The following is a 21,353-nucleotide window of genomic DNA, read 5'->3' on the forward strand; positions in this document are numbered from 1 at the left end:
CATAAAGATCATCAAGGACAACAACCACCCGAGCCACTGCCTGTTCACCCCGCTATCATCCAGAAGGCGAGGTTAGTACAGGTGCATCAAAGCAGGGACCGAGAGACTGAAAAACAGCTTCTATCTCAAGGCCATCAGACTGTTAAACAGCCACCACTAACATTGAGTGGCTGCTGCCAACATACTGACTCAACTCCAGCCACTTTAATAATGGAAATTGATGGAAATTGATGTAAAAATGTATCACTAGCCACATTAAACAATGCCACTTAATATAATGTTTACATACCCTACATTACTCATCTCATATGTATATGTATATACTGTACTCTATATCATCTACTGCATCTTGCCATCTTTATGTAATACATGTATCACTAGCCACTTTAAACTATGCCACTTTATGTTTATATACCCTACATTACTCATCTCATATGTATATACTGTACTCTATACCATCTACTGCATCTTGCCTATGCCGCTCTTTACCATCACTCATTCATATATCTTTATGTACATATTCTTTATCCCTTTACACTTGTGTGTATAAGGTAGTAGTTGTGGAATTGTTAGGTTAGATTACTCGTTGGTTATTACTGCATTGTCAGAACTAGAAGCATAAGCATTTTGCTACACTCGCATTAACATCTGCTAACCATGTGTATGTGACAAATAAAATTTGATTTGATTTGATTTGCACTTTTCACACCAAAGTGCGTTCATCGCTAGGAGACTGAACGCGTCTCCTTCCTGAGCGGTATGACGGCTTGTGTGGTCTCATGGTGTTTATACTTGTGTACTTTTGTTTGTACAGATGAACGTGGTACCTTCAGGCGTTTAGAAATTGCTCCCAAGGATGAACCAAACCTGTGGAGGGCCACAATCTTTTTCCTGAGGTCTTGGCTGATTTCTTTTGATTTTCCCATGATGTCAAGCAGAGGCACTCAGTTTTTAGGTAGGCCTTGAAATACATCCACAGATACACCTCCAATTGACTCAAATTATGTCAATTAGCCTATCAGAAGCTTCTAAGCCATGACATCATTTTCTGGAATTGTCCAAGCTGTTTAAAGGCACAGTCAACTTAGTGTATGTAAACTTCTGACTCACTGGAATTGTGATACAGTTAATTATAAGTGAAATAATCTGTCTGTAAACAATTATTGGAAAAATGACTTGTGTCATGCACAAAGTAGATGTCCTAACCGACTTGCCAAAACTATAGTTTGTTAACCAAAGATTTGTGGAGTGGTTGAAAAACAAGTTTTAATGACTCCAACCTAAGTGTATGTAAACTTCCGACTTCAACTGTATAGGCCAAATTAAATTGGTGCTAATTCACCACCTGAAGAAGTGGAAACTCACAACACATTAGCTACACTGAGTGTAGAAAACATTAGGAATACCTGCTCTTTCCATGACATAGACTGACCAGTGTGCTTTAAGCTCAGTAATGATCGTTGAGAAATAAAAAGCTGAGACCCTCTCTTTAATATGGAAAACAAATTGCTTGCAAAGTTTTTGTTTTTTTCCCCGCAATTGCATTTTGAAATGTCATACAAGCACGAGGGGGAGAGAGAGTGTGAGAGGCTCGCTCATTACAGCAGCCGGCCCCAGCGAAACAGGCAGGCCCAGCTGCAGGGCAAACACGTTTATTACAGTAATTATGTAATTTACTGTTGAACAAATTCCTGGTTTTATCCACCTAACAAAATAGGATGTTTTGATTGCGTTGACCAGCTAGAATGTGCATCTCGCAACAGGCCTACAGACGACACACCGTTGGCCCGCCTCCAAACCACTTGTACCAATATGGGTGTTTCTAGGAAGGAAATGTAGATGTAGATGACCCCTTGCAACTCAAAAAACAATTGAACCAAGTAGCCCACTACTCCACCTCTAGTGTTGTGGACATACTGTAGCTACTGTATGTGTAACCATGATGCTGGACTGATGTCATCCCTCAATGAGATGGGCCAGTGTGAAGAGTACTGACAGGCCATTGTTACTGAATACATTTCCACCTAACGATGGCTCCAGCAGTGAGGGATGTCACCCGACCTAGCTGTTAGTGGCTCTCCCAGTCCCAACCACCTGCTATGACAACATACACTATATATACAAAAGTATGTGGACACCCATTCAAATCAGTGGATTTGGCTATTTCAGCCACACCCGTTGCTGGCAGATATATAATATCGAGCACACCGCCATGCAATCTCCAAAGACCAACATTGGCAGTAGAATGGCCTTACTGAAGAGCTCAGTGACTTTCAACGTGGCATCATCATAGGATGTCACCTTTCCAACAAGACAGTTAGTCAAATATCTGCCCCGGTCAGCTGTGAGTGCTGTTATTGTGAAGTGAAAACATCTAGGAGCAACAACGGCTCAGCCGCAAAGTGGTTGGCCACACAAGCTCACAGATCTGGATCGCCGAGTGCTGAAAGCGCATAGAGCGAAAAATCGTCTGTCCTCGGTTGCAACACTCTCTACCAAGATTCAAACTGTCTCTGGAAGCAACGTCAGCACAAGAACTGTTCATCGGGAGCTTCATGAAGTGGGTTTCCATTGCCGAGCAGCCGCACACAGGCCTAAGATCACCATGCGGAATGCCAAGCGTCGGCTGGAGTGCTGTAAAGCTCGCCACCATTGGACTCCAGAGCAGTGGAACGCGTTCTCTGGAGTGATGAATCACACTTCACCATCTGGCAGTCCGAAAGACGAATCTGGGTTTGGCGGATGCCAGGAGAACGCTACATGCTCGAATGCATAGTGCCAACTGTAAAGTTTGGTGGAGGATGAGTAATGGTCTGAGGCTGTTTTTCATGGTTCGGGCTAGGCCCAATAGTTCCAGGGAAGAGAAATCAACAGTACAGCATAAAATGACATTCTAGACGATTCTGTGCTTCCAACTTTGTGGCAACAGTTTGGGGAAGGCACCCATGCACAAAGCGAGGTCCATACAGAAATATTTTGTCGAGATCGGTGTGGAAGAACTTGACTGGTCTGTACAGAGCCCTGAACACAATCCCATTGAACACCTTTGGGATGAATTGGAACACCAACTGCGAGCCAGGTCTAATCGCCTAACATCAGTGCCCGACCTCACTAATGCTCTTGTGGCTGACTGGAAGCAAGTCCCCGCAGCAATGTTCCAACATGTAGTGGAAAGCCTTCCCAGAAGAGTGGAGGCTGTTTAGCAGCAAATGGGGGATCAACTCCATAATAATGCCCATGATTTTGGAATGAGGTGTTCGATAAGCAGGTGTCCATATACTTTTGGTCATGTAGTGTTGTACGCACCAGAGTGAACAGCCTGTCTGGAAAGCATATGAGGGAAAAGGTCAGAAGCTCAATACCATAACCTAAGGTCATTATCATGGTCAAACAAGCACAGCATGTCCCACTCTCCCAGACTCCCACTAGACCAGGGTAATTCAAACCCGGGCCAAGATCCATAGAGCGACTGGTGTTCTTCCTTCCTCTCTATTCAGGATCTGACTCAGACCTTGGACTCCAGGAGAGTGGACTATCTGGCCAAATCAATTAAGAAAACAATCAATGAACTACCAGGAAAAAAACAGCAGTACTGAAAAAACATTAAGGCCTGGTTTTTAATAGCCTTGTGCTATCACCTGAATGTACAGTGTTAGAGATCGACAAGTGCCTTTGGCAGAAAACAAGCCCACATTGTTACGGAGTCTAGTTGATAGGTAATCGACTAGCTGGACTGTTCCCCAGACTCCACGCGTAGGGATTTGTACAATGCTTAACAAGGCTATTGAACTTGACATTGGTGTCTGTCTTTATTCCTTTATCCAACCTATCATACTGAAACATGGTATCAGAAGTGGCTCGGAAAACACACGTTTGTTAATTTTGTAGCTAAGTACAGTATAGGCGCAGTTACGTTCCATATGCGAACACACGCCGTTTCCTACTCACAACACTGATCAACTCGTTGTTAGCTGGCTAGCTAGCATCACTACCTACCTCCATGACTGAAGGCAAAGACATCTCCTATTCCATTGCTATGGCAGCGAACATTCCGCCACCAAATCACATGGTTCTCACAGGGGATTGGAATACTAATTGGGACAACTTCAGGGATGAATTCGAGGACTATGCGCTGGCGACCGGTCTACATGAGAAACCCAACGAGGTACAAGCGGCAACTCTGAGGAGTTTAATGGGCAGCGAATGCAGGCATATCTACCGGCACAATCTCACCCTCACGGCACGACAACAGTGTGATGCAAAGGCTATATTGGATGCATTGGAGAATTACTTCAAACCCGCCAGAAACGTCATTTACGAGCGGTTCGTTTTCGGAAGCTGCAAACAGGAAGAGGGTGAGTCAGTACACAACTTTGTAACCCATTTGAGAGAGAAATCCGCCACTTGTGAATACGGGGGATTGAAAGATGAATTGATTCGTGACAAAATAGTACTGGGAATTGCAAATGAGAATACGCGCCGGCGTCTACTGAGAGAGAGAGGCTTAACATTAGTAACTGCCATCGAAATGTGCCGCACTGCTGAAGTCACTGACATGAGAATGAGAGCAATGGAAACGGAAACCCCACGCTCCGACGTTGATACTGTTCACGCTGTTGCTAGGCAGACATTCAGACAAAACCAATCGAGGCAGAGTAATTCACCACGAACGGTGAACACAGAGAGCCCCGTAGCATATAAATACTGTGGGAATACACACACACGTGGCAAAGAGCACTGCCCTGCCTACAGAAAACCATGCAGAGCTTGTGGAACTAATAATCACTTTGCAAAAGTGTGTCTCAAAAGCAAAAGAAGGGTGAGTGAGGGCAAGATTCACTGTGTTGATGATGTTACTCAATGTTCAGAGCTGAACAGTGAAAGTGACATTTACATGCATGAATCCATTGGGGCTGTACACTCAAGAGGGAAGAAATGGTTTGTGACACTACGATTACACAACAAGCAACAACAATGTCAACTGGATTCGGGTGCTACATGCAACGTAATGAGCTACAAAGACAAAATCAATCTGGCACCTGACACACATCTATTGCCCAGCGATACTAGACTAAAGCTGTACTCAGGAGAACTAATGAGCTCTATGGGCACCTTTGAGACCGAATGTGTTATTCGGGGACGCAAACACAAGCTGGAGTTTGAGATTGTGAAAACCAGTCAAAATCCTCTCCTCTCAGGCTCTACATGCGAACGCCTGGGACTGATGCAGTTCACTGTACCAAATGACCTGCACATTGTGGATCATGTCCAGCATGGACCCCTGTCCAAAGAACAACTACTCAGCAGATATGACGATGTATTCAACATGCCCGTTGAATCAGTGCCTGGGGAGGTACACTTTGAAGTGGATGAGAGCATCACTCCAGTCCAGTGTGCTCCTCGCAATGTGCCCATTGCAATGAAAGTGGCTGTGAAGGCCCAGCTGGACAAGTATGAGGCCGATGGCCACATGACATCTGTGACTGAACCAACTGACTGGATTAGCAATATGGTCATAGTGAAAAAAACAGAGAAGCTGAGGGTCTGCATCGACCCAAAGCATCTGAACCAAGCACTGAAACGATCCCACTACATCATGCCGACACTAGAGGATGTCCTCTATAAGCTTCCCAAGGCCAGGATTTTCACCTTGGTGGATGCCCGAGATGCATTCCTTCAATGCAAGCTGGATGAAGAAAGCAGCTTCATGACTACCTTCTAGACCCCCTGGGGTCGGAAACGCTGGCTCAAGCTCCCGTTTGGTGTCTCAGTGGCGCCTGAGGTATACCAACGCAAGCAGCACGAGTTACTGGCTGGGCTCAAGGGCATTGAACCCATCGCCGATGATATCCTGATCGTAGGCTGTGGTGAAACAGACGAAGAAGCAGAACGCGACCACGATGTGAAGCTCCTGGCACTGATGGAGCGCTGCCGATCAGTTAAGCTTCGTCTTGGCCTGAAGAAGCTGCAGTTCAAGGTGAAAGACGTCCACTTCCATGGCCACATTCTCTCGGCAAAAGGCCTGAAGCCGGACCCAGACAAGGTCCAAGCGATCCTCGACATGCCAAACCCGTCTGATGCAAAAGGAGTACAGCGTCTCATCGGCTTTGCAAACTATCTTGCAAAGTTCATGCCACACCTATCAGCAGTCTGTGAGCCTCTGCGCCGGTTGCTGGACAAAGACACACCGTGGCACTGGCTACCCAAGCACGAGGCCGCAGTGCAGGAGATGAAATCTCTGGATTCATACATGCCAGTGTTGCGCTACTACGACGTCACGAAGCCTGTCACAATCCAGAGCGACTCTAGCCAAAGGGGACTTGGATGCTGCCTTATGCAGGAAGGCCAGCCCGTTGCGTTTGCCTCGAGAGCGCTCACCCCCACCGAACAAAACTATGCACAAATTGAGAAAGAGTGCCTCAGCATCGTCTTCTCCTGCCAGCGATTCCATCACTCACTACATCACTACTCCATCACTACTATGGTCGAGAGCTGGTCACCGCTGAAACTGACCACAAACCACTCATTTCCATATTCAGTAAACCTCTCCTCAACGCGCCCAAGAGGCTTCAAAGCATGCTCCTGACTCTGCAAAACTACAGCCTGAAGGTCATTTACAAGCCAGGACCAGAGATGTACATCAGCGACACACTGAGCAGGGCAACAGCACAATGTACAGGTAGAGGCACTGCCTATCAGCGGCAGGCCATCTGTTCACTACAGCAGGAACAACAAGATGTTCAACAGATCAATCAGGCAGACTACTTAAACGTCACAGATCACCGCCTAGCCCAGATCAGGCAACATACTGACAAGGACGAACACCTACAGTCACTGAAGTCCATGGCTCTCGCAGGTTGGCCATATCTGAAAGAGGAGACACCTTTCACAGTGAGAGAATACTGGACCTTTCGAGATGAGATCAGTGTGCAAAATGGCGTCTTGTTCAGAGGTCAGAAGGTCATTATTCCCAAATCACTACGTCCAGAGATGCTTACCCGCATACACTCCAGTCACGTTGGAGGTGACGCATGCTACCGCCAGGCTCGTGAAACATTATACTGGCCAAACACGCAAGCAGAAATTAAAGACTTTGTCAGCAACTGTACCACATGCAACGAGTACGCTCATGAACAGCAAAAGGAAACCATGATGTCACACGAACTGCCCACAAGGGCCTGGCAAATCATCAGCATGGACTTATTCAGCCACAGACAAAAGGACTATCTTCTCATCGTTGATCATTACTCTGACTTTTGGGAAATTGAACTGCTCCCTGACTTGTCTGCAGAGACGGTCATAAAGCGCTGCAAGGCGCAGTTTGCAAGGTAAGGTCAGCCTGACAAGTTAATCACGGACAATGGCCAACAATTCACTGCACAGTTCAAGCGTTTCGCCTCAGAATGGGAGTTTGACCACGTGACCTCCTCTCCAAGACATCCAAAAGCAAATGGCAAGGCAGAATCAGCTGTCAAGATTGCAAAAAACCTGTTAAGCAGGGCCTTGCGCGACAGCAACGACCCATGGAAAGCGATCTTACAGTGGAGGAACACACCCACCGAAAACATGGACAGCAGCCCAGCACAACGCCTTCTGTCCAGACGTCTGAAGACTACTATCCCCATAGCTAACAAGCTACTTGAGCCCTGCGTCATGGTTGGCGTCACGGACAAACTGCGTCACAGAAAGCAGCTCGCTAAGTGCTTCTACGACCGGACTGCTCGAGACCTACCAGAGCTGGAGTTGGGTGAAACTATAAGGATGAAACCGCTGCCGGGAGACCACACAGGACTTTGGAGGCTGGGCACATGCCTACAGAGAGTTGCACCACGTTCTTACCTGGTGGATGTTGGTGGCTCCCTCTATCGTCGCAATCGGGTGGATCTGCGCGTAGCAGAGCAGACAAACCAGAACATGTCATACACTCACCTAGATGAGCTGGATCACAGTCCAGGCCTAAGGGTAAGGGGTGCAGAATTGAGACATGAGCCAACTGAAGGTGAGGCTTCTACCCCACCAAACTCTCCAGCTCGTGGCCCTAATCCTACACCTGTCAGAGCCAATACTTACTCACGGGTGGGTCGGCTGTGCAAGCCACCGGACAGGCTTACTCTGTAAGCAAGAGACTTAACTTGTTGTCTGTTAATTAAAAAAAAGAGAAAAAAAAGGAAGATGACAACTGAAGTAAAAAGAAAATGTCATGCTTTTCAATTGTTATGACTTGACTGTTAAGAACTCAATGTTATGCCGTTATGTTTGCACTTTCTATTGAAAAGGATGATGTTACGGAGTCTAGTTGATAGGTAATCGACTAGCTGGACTGTTCCCCAGACTCCACGCGTAGGGATTTGTACAATGCTTAACAAGGCTATTGAACTTGACATTGGTGTCTGTCTTTATTCCTTTATCCAACCTATCATACTGAAACACACATCTAGCTGCCTCAGTAAGAGATGCTGTCTGGAGAAATGGCCATGGGGGATATCTCTGGCAACATCCCAATTGAATGAATCCTTATGGAGCCCAGCTTCATTTTATTGAGTGCATTTTAATATGACCCATGTTGACCCTCATTACCATAGTACCTGAGGGCATACCAGCTTCTGAAATATAATTGGCTGGCCACTCTTTAAGACCCATAGCAACAGGCTGCATATTTAGGCCATGAATAAATGAAGGTGATTTCTTTGGGAGTTGGAGATCATGGCATGCAAGTGTTTTCTTGTATATTCCATTCTTCAGTTTGGCTCTAATGGGCGATAACTGAAGCAGTAGCGTGTGACCGGTCTCATATCCAGATTGGAAACTGAGCAGTCAGCAGCACTGCAGCCCACGGTGTATTCATATTTCTGGAGAGCGGCAACAACAGCGATACAACTTACACACAGCGTCAGCAGATTTCTGCCTTGGAAAGGGAGGGTGAAACATTTCAAAGAAGATTTGCGTTTCGTATCAAGATGAACGGTTTGGGGTTGGTTTCAAGTTTTGCCCCTGTTGTAACATCTTTAACAGCACCTTTGAACTCTACAGATATTTCATCACATAGAAACTTGTTTGATGATAGAGATTCATAGAGAACTGCACTGACATCTCATGTTATCAAAATCTCTTCTTTTGACCCACATTGGGGTTGTAGTGGAGGGTGAAATGTTATTTTTCACGTAAATGTTGCATAAGCAGATTAAGCTGTATCCTTGTCGCCCAAAAAGGGTACTTTGTGAAAACGGCCCATTCATCCTAAAGTTGTCCAGTCCCACGTAGACGCAGCAGTGTGCAGGCCAGGAAGCACAAGAGTTTGTTTAAAGGTAGACTCAGCGAAATGACGTTGCCACGAGCAGCACCACAGAGATTGAGATGAGCAAGATGCAAGACTTCGCTCTCACACGGTCACACACAGTATCTCTGCGCATGTGCACGGGTTTGCTTCAGTGGCCACGGACCCAAAACAACAGAGAAGTTGAGCCTCGCGCTTCAGCGCTCTTAGTTGTTGCGGAAATAGACCCACTATGTTATGTACTTTCTGCATCTATGTCATATCGCTGAGTCTACCTTTAATCTGAATGGCAGAGTTTACACTAAGAACTGATCATTACTGATATAGCGATGCAGGCTGGATTACAGATTACACTTTATCCCCAAAACTTTATTTATAGCGATTTAAGAGGATTTGCACATTTACACCATATTCTGCAATATTCCAACAGCTCACAACATATGATATTTAGACGGCAGCTAGGTCATAAATGTATTTAGCGTGTATTTACTGGTATTTATTACTTTGTATATACTAGTGTTTGTGTGGTGAGAGTAGCTAGGTCATAAATGTATTTAGCGTGTATTTACTGGTATTTATTACTTTGTATATACTAGTGTTTGTGTGGTGAGAGTAAGCAGATCAATGGTAATATTAGGGGATAAGTTGTGGGATATTATCGTATTCTGATGAAAGTTTATCCCTTGACTGCTGTTTAAACTCTATCGCTTTAAAGGGATGAGTGTATGACTGAATAAACCGACCTACACTGTCCTATTAATCTCCTCAAGTGCCCCCTGAAAGACCAGGACAGGAGACAGATGACGAGGGGGACACATTGTGCGGGGACATAGGGTCGTGTCCTCCCAGTGCCTTGACTGACAACTACTTCAGCCATACTGGGTCAGAGCAGAAACATGGTGAACTCTTCTCATTCAGTCAGCGGATACGTTGGGGAAACATGGTGAACTCTTCTCATTCAGTCAGCGGATACGTTGGAGAAACATGGTGAACTCTTCTCATTCAGTCAGTGGATACGTTGGGGAAACATGGTGAACTCTTCTCATTCAGTCAGCGGATACGTTGGGGAAACATGGTGAACTCTTCTCATTCAGTCAGCGGATACGTTGGGGAAACATGGTGAACTCTTCTCATTCAGTCAGTGGATACGTTGGGGAAACATGGTGAACTCTTCTCATTCAGTCAGTGGATACGTTGGGGAAACATGGTGAACTCTTCTCATTCAGTCAGCGGATACGTTGGGGAAACATGGTGAACTCTTCTCATTCAGTCAGCGGATACGTTGGGGAAACATGGTGAACTCTTCTCATTCAGTCAGCGGATACGTTGGGGAAACATGGTGAACTCTTCTCATTCAGTCAGTGGATACGTTGGGGAAACATGGTGAACTCTTCTCATTCAGTCAGCGGATACGTTGGGGAAACATGGTGAACTCTTCTCATTCAGTCAGCGGATACGTTGGGGAAACATGGTGAACTCTTCTCATTCAGTCAGCGGATACGTTGGGGAAACATGGTGAACTCTTCTCATTCAGTCAGCGGATACGTTGGGGAAACATGGTGAACTCTTCTCATTCAGTCAGCGGATACGTTGGGGAAACATGGTGAACTCTTCTCATTCAGTCAGCGGATACGTTGGAGAAACATGGTGAACTCTTCTCATTCAGTCAGCGGATACGTTGGGGAAACATGGTGAACTCTTCTCATTCAGTCAGCGGATACGTTGGGGAAACATGGTGAACTCTTCTCATTCAGTCAGCGGATACGTTGGGGAAACATGGTGAACTCTTCTCATTCAGTCAGCGGATACGTTGGGGAAACATGGTGAACTCTTCTCATTCAGTCAGCGGATACGTTGGGGAAACATGGTGAACTCTTCTCATTCAGTCAGTGGATACGTTGGGGAAACATGGTGAACTCTTCTCATTCAGTCAGCGGATACGTTGGGGAAACATGGTGAACTCTTCTCATTCAGTCAGCGGATACGTTGGGGAAACATGGTGAACTCTTCTCATTCAGTCAGTGGATACGTTGGGGAAACATGGTGAACTCTTCTCATTCAGTCAGCGGATACGTTGGGGAAACATGGTGAACTCTTCTCATTCAGTCAGTGGATACGTTGGGGAAACATGGTGAACTCTTCTCATTCAGTCAGCGGATACGTTGGGGAAACATGGTGAACTCTTCTCATTCAGTCAGCGGATACGTTGGGGAAACATGGTGAACTCTTCTCATTCAGTCAGTGGATACGTTGGGGAAACATGGTGAACTCTTCTCATTCAGTCAGCGGATACGTTGGGGAAACATGGTGAACTCTTCTCATTCAGTCAGTGGATACGTTGGGGAAACATGGTGAACTCTTCTTATTCAGTCAGCGGATACGTTGGGGAAACATGGTGAACTCTTCTCATTCAGTCAGCGGATACGTTGGGGAAACATGGTGAACTCTTCTCATTCAGTCAGCGGATACGTTGGGGAAACATGCTATTTAGACTCTGGGAGTGGCATTCAAAACAGACTGTCATCTCCCGTGGGAAGCAATAAGGCAGCTTCAGTGGGTTGAGAGGAAATGGGCTCTCTGAGAGGGAGCAGTGACATTTACTTTAGTGAGACGAGTCTCTAGTCCACACACCTCTGCTCTGCTGATGGTAATAAAGGCATACGATGGAGAAGTGGAGAAATATCCGTCCATCCACTCATCCATCCATCACTCCATCCACCCATCCCTCAGTCCTGCTCAGTTGTATTACTTCAGGATGAGCACGACTAGTGTGTTCATTGTATTGGAATGTGGTGGGAAATTTAGTTTTAGTTCTGTGGTGGGTTCATTGACTGCATCATACCGCATCATACCGCATCATAGGCCCAACGATGTACCGTATTTGATTACGTTTTTACACATTTGTATGAGTTTCGGTTTTACTTATCTTATTTGTATCATGTTACCAATGGCGTGATGGAAATGTAATTGAAATATATTCTCTGCTAGGCTGTAGCATGCAATGACTATACAAAGTAATGAAGGCCTACTATATTGCGCAAGATACATTTTGCTTTCATTATCTCAGTGATCCCAGGGTGAATTAATATACTGCTCCGTGTAATCATGTGTAAATACAGATTGATTTAATCTATGGTAGTGGAATCAAATGCTCAAGCCTCCTGGGTCAGACAGTGCATGAGAATGAAGGACAATCTCTGCTTCCACCTGACGGGCCAATATCTGAGAACGGAATCTGATGATGATATGGTTACCAGTGAGAACCACAGGCATGTATTACACATGTTTTATACAATAATTGTACAGTATCTAGTACTGAAGTGTTGCTTTGCATATTGATTATAAGTGTTGAGGTAGGATGCTGAACGGTCCATCAAGTGGTTAGCTGACAACAATTGTCAGTTCTCAAGTGCTACAGTAGCTCTAACCGGACCATAGCTAGCAGATCCCTGATACTTGAAACCACTCTGCAATATACAGTTTAACCCGGTTGGGCCTGTGTTTAGCCACTCGTTAACCTTGTCTTGGTGATACTGGGACATGAATCCCTGGCCATCTAGCCCTTTTAAGATGGTGTTTGTACAGGAAGAGCTGTTGGTATCTGAGATCTGAGGCTTGTAGTGTCCTTCCCCACAGTACTACCATCTTTAATGTCAATTTCACACACGCATGGGCTAATCACTTATGAAAATCCCCTGGATTAGAGCGAGGGCAGCAGATGGCCCCAGGCAGAGGAAAGCCATGGCGGGGCAGGGCAGGGCGCACGGGGCCTGGTCAACACACAGGGCTGTTCTGGCTCCCTTGCTAGCTACTGTAGATACCTCCTCTGGCTTCTCCACTCGTTCACTCTAATTCTCTGGTATCCATTCATTTATAAATCTACAGTGTCTATTCCGAATGGCTGATTCCTTGCTCTTTCTTTATGTTCTTCTCCTCTGTAATCCCTCCATTCATCTATCCATCCATCTATCCATCCATCCATTCGTCCATCCATTCATTTATCTGTCAATGTGTTCAGGAGCTGGCAGCCTTGCCTCTCCACCTCCTCCTCCACCTCTTCCTCTCCTTTCCCTCTATTAATCCATCCATCCTTTCTCTCTGTTTCCTGGCTCACGTGGGTGTTTGGGTGTGGGGCCAGGACTCACGCATGGCACTTCACACCAGGTCTCTGGCATTCGCTCACAGACATGCTCTACCATCCTGTACGTGCACGTACACACACATTGACACACGTGCACTAGCAACTCCACATTCACACCTATAGAGAGATGCATTCACTGGCTTTTGCGCCTCTAACCCTTTGGTAATAGCTCATGCATGGGTTGCAGGAATGCAGGAAGAGTATTCCTGTAGATCACACCTCCACTTATAGCTCACTACAAACATGTAATAGATTCAGGGTTAGGGATCTGCTGTTTTCTGTTCTCTCCCTCTATTCTCTCCCTCTTTTCTCTCCCTCTGTTTTTCTCTGACATTTCAAGAACATTGTTACAGTAACTTGGTGCAACTAGATATTTATGGATTTCTTTAAATGTTTTACACTTAAAGTTGTGTGAATGATAAGAGTGTCATGAAAAGAGGCTTAGGGCTCGACCATCATTTAAAACAATTATTCCAGTGTGTTGAAGGGGAACTATCTGTGGGATTAATATGAACTGCAATTATATATCAGATAATCATTTTCAATTATTTTGGTGTATTTCTTTGCACTTATTTTTCATATTAGAGAAAGTATAATGTTGTGATTACACAGTTTAAGCAGCAACATAATTGTTTGCTTCTCTCAGTCCTCCAATCAAAACACTCACTGTGCTATCAGAAAATCTGCAAATTAAACTTTGTCATCTTTTGGCGGTTTGGATAATCAAAACCTGCTAGACTCAGAAATCCCAGATTTACACACATTACGCACACAAACCAGTGAAACCACAACAATTTGCTATTGTCACAATAGAAAACCTTTATTAGAAGGTATTTCTTGTTGATTCATCCTTTGTGTTGTCCCTACACAGGCCTCTATGAGAAGTCATGAAGCCAACCTGCAGCCAGGCATCACAGGCCACAGTAATTCATCATGGCACATTTGACCTCTCTAGAATCTTTTAGAAAATCCTCTTGAATGTGCCACAGGATTTTCTCACTATACCCTCTTCTGTCATGTAAGCCGTTTGTCTCACTTGTCTATTGTAAATGACAAGTTGTTATTTTGGATATCTGATGTGATTGTTTTGTCCCTTCTACAATGATACAAGTGGCTATTACTGTCAATAATAACTTGGACAATGACTAATTTGTAAATAACATCGACTATGACTAATACCCAGGAGGAACACAGGACGATGATGTTCAGGAGAGACCAAGATAACGAGGGATGACATGAGTTGGTGCTGACCTCTGTGATGACATTTGCCTCGTTTATTTGAACTACAAATCTTGCGTCTTTTACCATGCCTCCGTCTATGCCTCCATCTGGGCTCGAAAGTAAGACAGCCCGAGCCCTCTGTACCTGAAACCTCCCTCCGGTTCTATATGTCATAATAATCGTAATCAAGAGCTGGCTCTATGAATCCACACTCAGTCCTCCCACTCCATTCCCATCTCTCCCTGTCTTCATCTCTCTGGTTGGTGGGTCTATGGAGGACGGCTAGGCTGAGCGGCTGGGCTTTAATGAAGATTGTGTTTTTTCCCAGAGAGGGGCCGGCAGGATTACACAGCTGTCACAGCTGTCAGTCATTCCTCCACCTCTTCTGGAGCTGCTAGAAAGCTGTAGCCATGGCAACAGTGATATGATGACTGCTTTATGTGAGGACGTAAACCCTTTGCACCTGTACTTGTTCAATTCTGGCTCCCTGTTGTAGAGTGGTAGTGCAGACCCAAAGTTTAGACTGCTTCATGGCAAGAGAGAGTCGAGGGCTTGACTATAAGGTTCTATCTGTTAAAAGATGATTCTGAGATAATTGGCTTTAATGTTCCGAGCCCTCGTTGACTTGAATGGTGTTTTCTACTTAACAACATGAATTGGAGTACTTATAATACACTATATAGGTAGAGAACATTGTCAATAAATACATTTTGACAAAAATGCTGATAGTCCCAAGCTCTTGTAGTTTAACTTTCTTCAAATCTGTTATTTAGCAGAAAGTAAGAGCTCAACCGCAGTAGAAGATTAAGTATCATGAGCAAGATTATTTCAAATAAGCCGTAGTAACAATAACAGTGCAAAACAATCAACACAGCAACAACAAAAAAATACTTAAAAGGGAAGGACTGTTTCTTCTCTGCCCTTCTTTAATTTAACAGAACACAGACAGGTTTGTATGTGTGCGCACGTGTGCGCGTGTGTGCCTGCGTGCGTGCATGAGTGTGTGCATGAATTTGTGTGTGTGCGAGTGTACGTGCGACCGCGTTGGATTATATATGTGTGTAAAATCTAGGTCAGTCCTGCTGCTGTTGTACCCCACTGGTGAACCCTCTGGTGAGACCATTGCAGATCTGAAGGGGCGGAGGGATGTGTGGATATGTGTGCTTATCTGTGTACAGTGTGTGGTTGTTGCATGTGGACACATCCTTTCATCTATCCCCCACCGCCGACACCATTAAAAATAGACGTTTTCCACTGATAACACATCTAAACCAGTGTAAGAAGGCACTGGATCAGCACTACACCGCTATGGCACTCCATTAAAGAAAATCTGGTTCAGATGAAATCTAACCCTGGCCAATGGCACTTTTCAGAGGATTAATATCATTGAAATCCTCTCTTCCATGCTCAGGGCATCTCTGGTTGACTGCCCGGACCCTATTGTGAAGCACTTTGGCCCAAGGACCCCACTACATCTGGTATTTACATGATCACAGACTGGAGAGTAGACACCATGTGGGGGAGAGAGAAGACGGGGTGGAGAGACAGGGTGGGAGTGGAGAGAGATGGAGGGAAGGAAACAAGAGAGAGGTGGAGGAAAAAGGAGAGATACAGTATGCAGAGAAACACTGTAAAATGGATCAACCTAGAAAAAAGACTTCCTGGTTACAGGTAAATAACTTAGCTTTTCTCAATTGAAAATACTACATTTGTTGAAATCAAATACTGTATGTGATTCAATGGCAACTGTTTTATTTTATTATTACCAAAGTACATCTCAAGTTGCACCCTATTTCTTTCAACACTCTATCCAATTGGGTTACAAGCAATTAAATAAATTCACTTTAAAACAAGAAAATAAGTTTGTTAAAAAATATAAATAAAGTTTACATATTCTCCACACAAGACTGCCACATTTAGGTGCGATAAGATCATAAACAAACATCTGCTTCCTTATCTTTTGTATCACATGCACTTACACAATTCTCATTACAGATGCTGACAAGGTACATGGTATGTTTGAATGAAGAATACAATATACTAGATTAACTGGAATTACATTTACTCTCACGGTGGGGCAAAAAGAACAAACGCCCCCAATATGCCACGCCTCAAACTGATTCTGATAGGCTGCCGTCGCTACATTGTCCCACCGCTGTTAGAACCTTTAATCAATTTTAAAAATCACATTAATCTGTCGAATTAGTTATTTGATTTCAGGCAAATTGAATAGAATAGGTTGAACGAACTAAAGCATAATTTTCAAATCATTCCAATCAACTTCATATAAACAGCAGCGTTGTGACATTTTTCACAGTGAAGAAAGATGGACAAAGCTGTTGCTAAAGAGGAAAGCCGGGAGAGAGCTAGGATTTTTTTTAAATATAATTTCTTTGTGTATTTTTTATTTATTAAAAAATGTTTTCTTTTTTTTAGGTATTTTCTTAAAACTGCATTGTTGGTTAAGGGCTTGTAAGTAAGCATTTCACTGTGAGGTCTACTACACCTGTTGTATTCGGTGCATGTGACAAATAAAATGTGATTTGAGTTGAAGGAGAGAGACAGAAAGAGAATAAGTAGTGGAGAGAGAAGAGAGAAAGGCTATCCCCAGTGGCATCAATTCCCTTCAACTGAGCCACTATCTCTGTGAAGTGAATTGGTTATCATCAAAGGCTTAAGTCTATTACATGGGAACAGCCTGTATTAACCTTTAAGGGTGCATGACATTATAATACTCAGTTGTCTGAGTGGATTTCACATGCCCCTCGTGTACGATCTCTCTCGTCTGGGGTACCTTTGTTTTTAGAGGAAAAACGAGAAAAGAGAGAAAAAGTTGCAGACAGAGGGAGAGAGAACGATAGAAGGAGAGAGAAGGAGAGAGTCAAGGAGAAAGATGGAGAGACTGCAGAGAGATAGAGAAACGAGAGTGACAGACATTGAGATAGAGAGAGAAGATAGTAAGAGAACGAGGGAGAAAGAAGAACAGAGAAGTAGCTACAGAAGACCGTTGTGAAAACAGATGCAGACCTTCAGGATGGAATAATGTGGCGAGGGGAATAATATGACTTCTTAAGTCCAGGCTGCTGCCAAATCCGAAGATTGATTAAGTCAGAGATTCTCTCTTTATTACCTCAGTGGCTGGGTATTGCTACACGACTTTGGCAATCAAAAGTGATGTGCGCTGTTCAACTTCAGACGGCATTTATTTCCATCCATCAAAATAAATGTATTCTCAAATGTAGCTTATATCCCAATGTGTTTCGGCCTTGTTGTGAAAACCAGGTGACTTACTTTACCAGTCCATCTTATTTTCCTATTTCTTAGGAGAGGATTGTATTTTAAAATGTACATAAAACAAGTCTCTAAACTCAAACTACTTTTCCATATTATAGCAAAATACACTTGTAGCAACTTCAACATCCAGCCCACTAACTCTCTTATCGTTTCTAGAAAATTGCTTGACTTTACGTTCCTCAAATCCTATATCAAAGTGCTACCACGGGAGAATCATTCTCCTCTCATCCTTCCATTTCCCCAAACTTCTCCCATCTCTCTTTGAGACGTGGGGGGTATGGTAGTATGGCAGAGTAGTGTTGGATTCACAGGAAATGCAGTGTTAAAGAACATGGACCTTGGCTGGTACTGGGTTTCTTTGATCTGTCCACCTACTGGGCTCTCTTTGAACACTTCTCTTTGGATTAAAGTAATCTGACCCTGGAAAGGCAAAGCTAAGGATCACGGCTACAAAGTAAGAGACCGTCTTTACCAGATGACTCCCTCAGACCCTCTTTTACAGAGCTCGACTTCGGCCCATCAGAAAATGCCTTGACTTTAGTTGTATCCACTCAGTCGCTCAAATTTCAATCCGATCTATTGGATTGTCTTGTAGTTGTTACATTTCTGAGCTCCAAAACGATCTTATGTCCTTCATTCGTATACTCGCACAAATAAATCATGAAGTAGGGCAGGGATCATCAACTAATGTAGATTAAAAAAATTATTGAGTGGATGGTCAGGGGGCCGGAACATAATGACAAATTATTTGTAGACTGCAAGCCCAAACAGATATAATATTTGACTAAAACATAATAATTTCAAACCTTGCTTACATTTGTATACGATCACATATCTCATTATTATGCGTAAAATATTTTGGAACAGATTTAGAAAATGTAAATCACTTGGAGCCGTTTTGGTGTTGTTTTTACAGTCTTTTATGTCCAACAATAAAAAAAAAGATTTACGTTTTATTCATTGTTTTGCTCAGAAAACGTAATAAAATAAAAATACAATAATTTGGCCCGTGGGCCGCCAGTTGCGGAACCCTGGACTAGGCTAGTACAACATGTTTTGGGAGGAAATAAATCCCATGTAGCCTTAAACATCTGGCTTGCAACAAATTTACCCTACAATATTCCCAAATCACACTCACAGTTGTCACACTGAATGTCTTCAGTGTCACTCAGAAACACACACACAAACACACATACACACAATCCCCCCAAACACACACACACACTTACTGGAGGCAGAAATGCTTCCGTCGTCATATTTGCTCTCCCCCTCTTCTCCACCCATGCCCCCTAACACTAACAGATGGAACCATGAGGCAGCATGTAGAGGGGGATCTGTGTCTGTATGTCTGTCAGTCTGTCTGGGTACAGTACCACCATGCCCATGCTGTTGTTGCTCCCTACTATGTGTGCCACCAGCCTGCCTACCTGGCAGCGCTCCATCCCCTCTGCCCTCCTGTCCCATTCTCTGTTGATTACCACTGTAATGGATTCGCCACTCTCTCACCACCCATCCTGATGCCCTGCCGCCGCGACGTGATTAAACCTTCAACTGTGGAAAGTTCCAGATGTTGTGACAGGGAAAGGTGTCTACTGTATGTTTGACGAGATGAGTCCCGGGGTTTCTGGCTGCGTTTGGAAAATGTATTGCCCTTGGGGTTCGTGTTCTATCCCAGATACAGGAAAGCTATTTGTTTATGTGTGTTTAGTCTGATTGTGTTAACTCGCATGGAATCTAAATATGCTGTTTGCGGGTTGTCACTGCGCTGAGAAATACTGTGAGTGGATGGAGGAAGAGGGATTTGTATGTAAGTAGGATGATGATGACGTTTCAAGCTGCAGATGCAAAGCAGACGTTCGCTTCTCCCTTGATTGTTTCCGTTGATAAGCAACTATGGACATGTGGGCACATGTCTGAATGGGTGTGTTTCTGTGTGTGTGTGTGTGTGTGTGTGTGTGTGTGTGTGTGTGTGTGTGTGTGTGTGTGTGTGTGTGTGTGTGTGTGTGTGTGTGTGTGTGTGTGTGTGTGTGTGTGTGTGTGTGTGTGTGTGTGTGTTCAGTGTATGTGTGTTCTAAGACAGAAGCCCCCCCCTCTCTCCCCTCTCCTCTCATGTTTACCTCGCTCAGCACAGCGGTGGAATCAAAGAGCAGAAACACAGAGGTTTGCTCATTCATCTCCTGGCCTGCAGATTGAGGGTGGCAGCCTTTATTGCACCCGACCCCTGGTGTGATCACAGCGAAGAGTATGTGTCCCCTCCGACGAGTGTGGCCTCAGGCCTCCCGCTCCACAATGAAACACCAGCAAAAGCTGCAGTCTCTACCTGCAATCCTGCAAAGACATCACCAAAGAGAGAGCCGAGAATGGAGCATCTTGTTCTACTGTGACTCATTGAAGGTGGTGTGTTCTAATGTGTGGAGCTGGAACAGATATGAGGAACTGTGGGTGGTTTATTTGTGGCTAATGAGTTTCTCTCTCATGTAGCTTTCCGTTGCTTCATAGAGGATTCAGTGCTCGGATAAATATCAGGAATGCATGGAATATGGAAGATGCTCAAGGTCTATAAATACAACCCAACATATGTTTCTTTTAGATCTAATCTGGATCTCATTCAAAAGGTTAGCTGTAAAGACGTTCTCAAATCATTTTCAAAGTAACTTTAATTCAGATGTGTTTTTCATGTTGTAAGTTTGTGGTCCAGGTGCTGGACACTAGAGGTTTAGCCATGTGGATTTACTGGCAAGCAGGCACAGCCCTCATACAGTTTCATCACTCCTATGGATCACTAAACATCCTTCTAGTAGATTGGCTCATGTGTTGGTGTATGCTGATTTATGCTTCTGTTCTGGTGTACAAACAGACCTCTCAATCCCCCCCCCCCCCCCCCCCCCCCCCAATTTGGTACGTTTTCCTTGAACTAATGAATCCTTTGGGGATCTCTTATAGCACCTCCTTCTCTCTCAAGCTATATGATTGTGCAATATGTACTGGCCACAGGCCAATCTTTCAGGGGGCCCTTGATTTGTACAGTTTAGCATCAATTATTGATATTGATTCCTTACATTGGCTCTTTGAAAATACAGGGTAGAGAGCTGCACAGCTGGCAGGGGCAAACAGAGTGTATGAACTCCAAATGGTATTGCATGCATACACCAATGCAGTGTATGTAAAATATGTGTGGCTTTTGTCAAGCTTGTGTCTTTCGAAACTGACACATTGAATGATATTGATATCAATATCATTCAATCTGTTCACACTGCTACCATCTAGAAGGCGAAGACAGTACAGGTGCATCTATGCTGGTATGGAGAGACTGAAAAACAGCTTCTATCTCCAGGCCATCAGACTGTTAAATAGTCACCACTAGCCAGCCTTTGACCAGTACCCTGTTCTGAACTTTAGTCACTGTCACTAACCAGCTACCAT

At 44.3% G+C, this 21,353-nt stretch overlaps 1 protein-coding gene across 1 annotated transcript in view; it reads left to right on the plus strand.

Annotated features, from left to right (window-relative positions):
- The first annotated feature begins 4,066 nt into the window (after window positions 1-4,066).
- Window positions 4,067-21,353, plus strand: part of LOC120031609 (thrombospondin type-1 domain-containing protein 7A-like) — a 93,192-nt gene continuing 75,905 nt past the window's right edge. The window contains exons 1-6 of the mRNA XM_038977414.1: window positions 4,067-4,355; window positions 5,199-5,681; window positions 5,772-6,495; window positions 6,540-7,328; window positions 7,437-7,962; window positions 14,287-14,338. Of these exons, the coding sequence (XP_038833342.1) occupies window positions 4,067-4,355; window positions 5,199-5,681; window positions 5,772-6,495; window positions 6,540-7,328; window positions 7,437-7,962; window positions 14,287-14,338 (2,863 nt within the window). The remainder of the gene's footprint in view (window positions 4,356-5,198; window positions 5,682-5,771; window positions 6,496-6,539; window positions 7,329-7,436; window positions 7,963-14,286; window positions 14,339-21,353) is intronic.

Source organism: Salvelinus namaycush, chromosome 37, assembly GCF_016432855.1.
Source record: "Salvelinus namaycush isolate Seneca chromosome 37, SaNama_1.0, whole genome shotgun sequence".
Classification (NCBI taxonomy): Eukaryota; Metazoa; Chordata; class Actinopteri; order Salmoniformes; family Salmonidae; genus Salvelinus; species Salvelinus namaycush.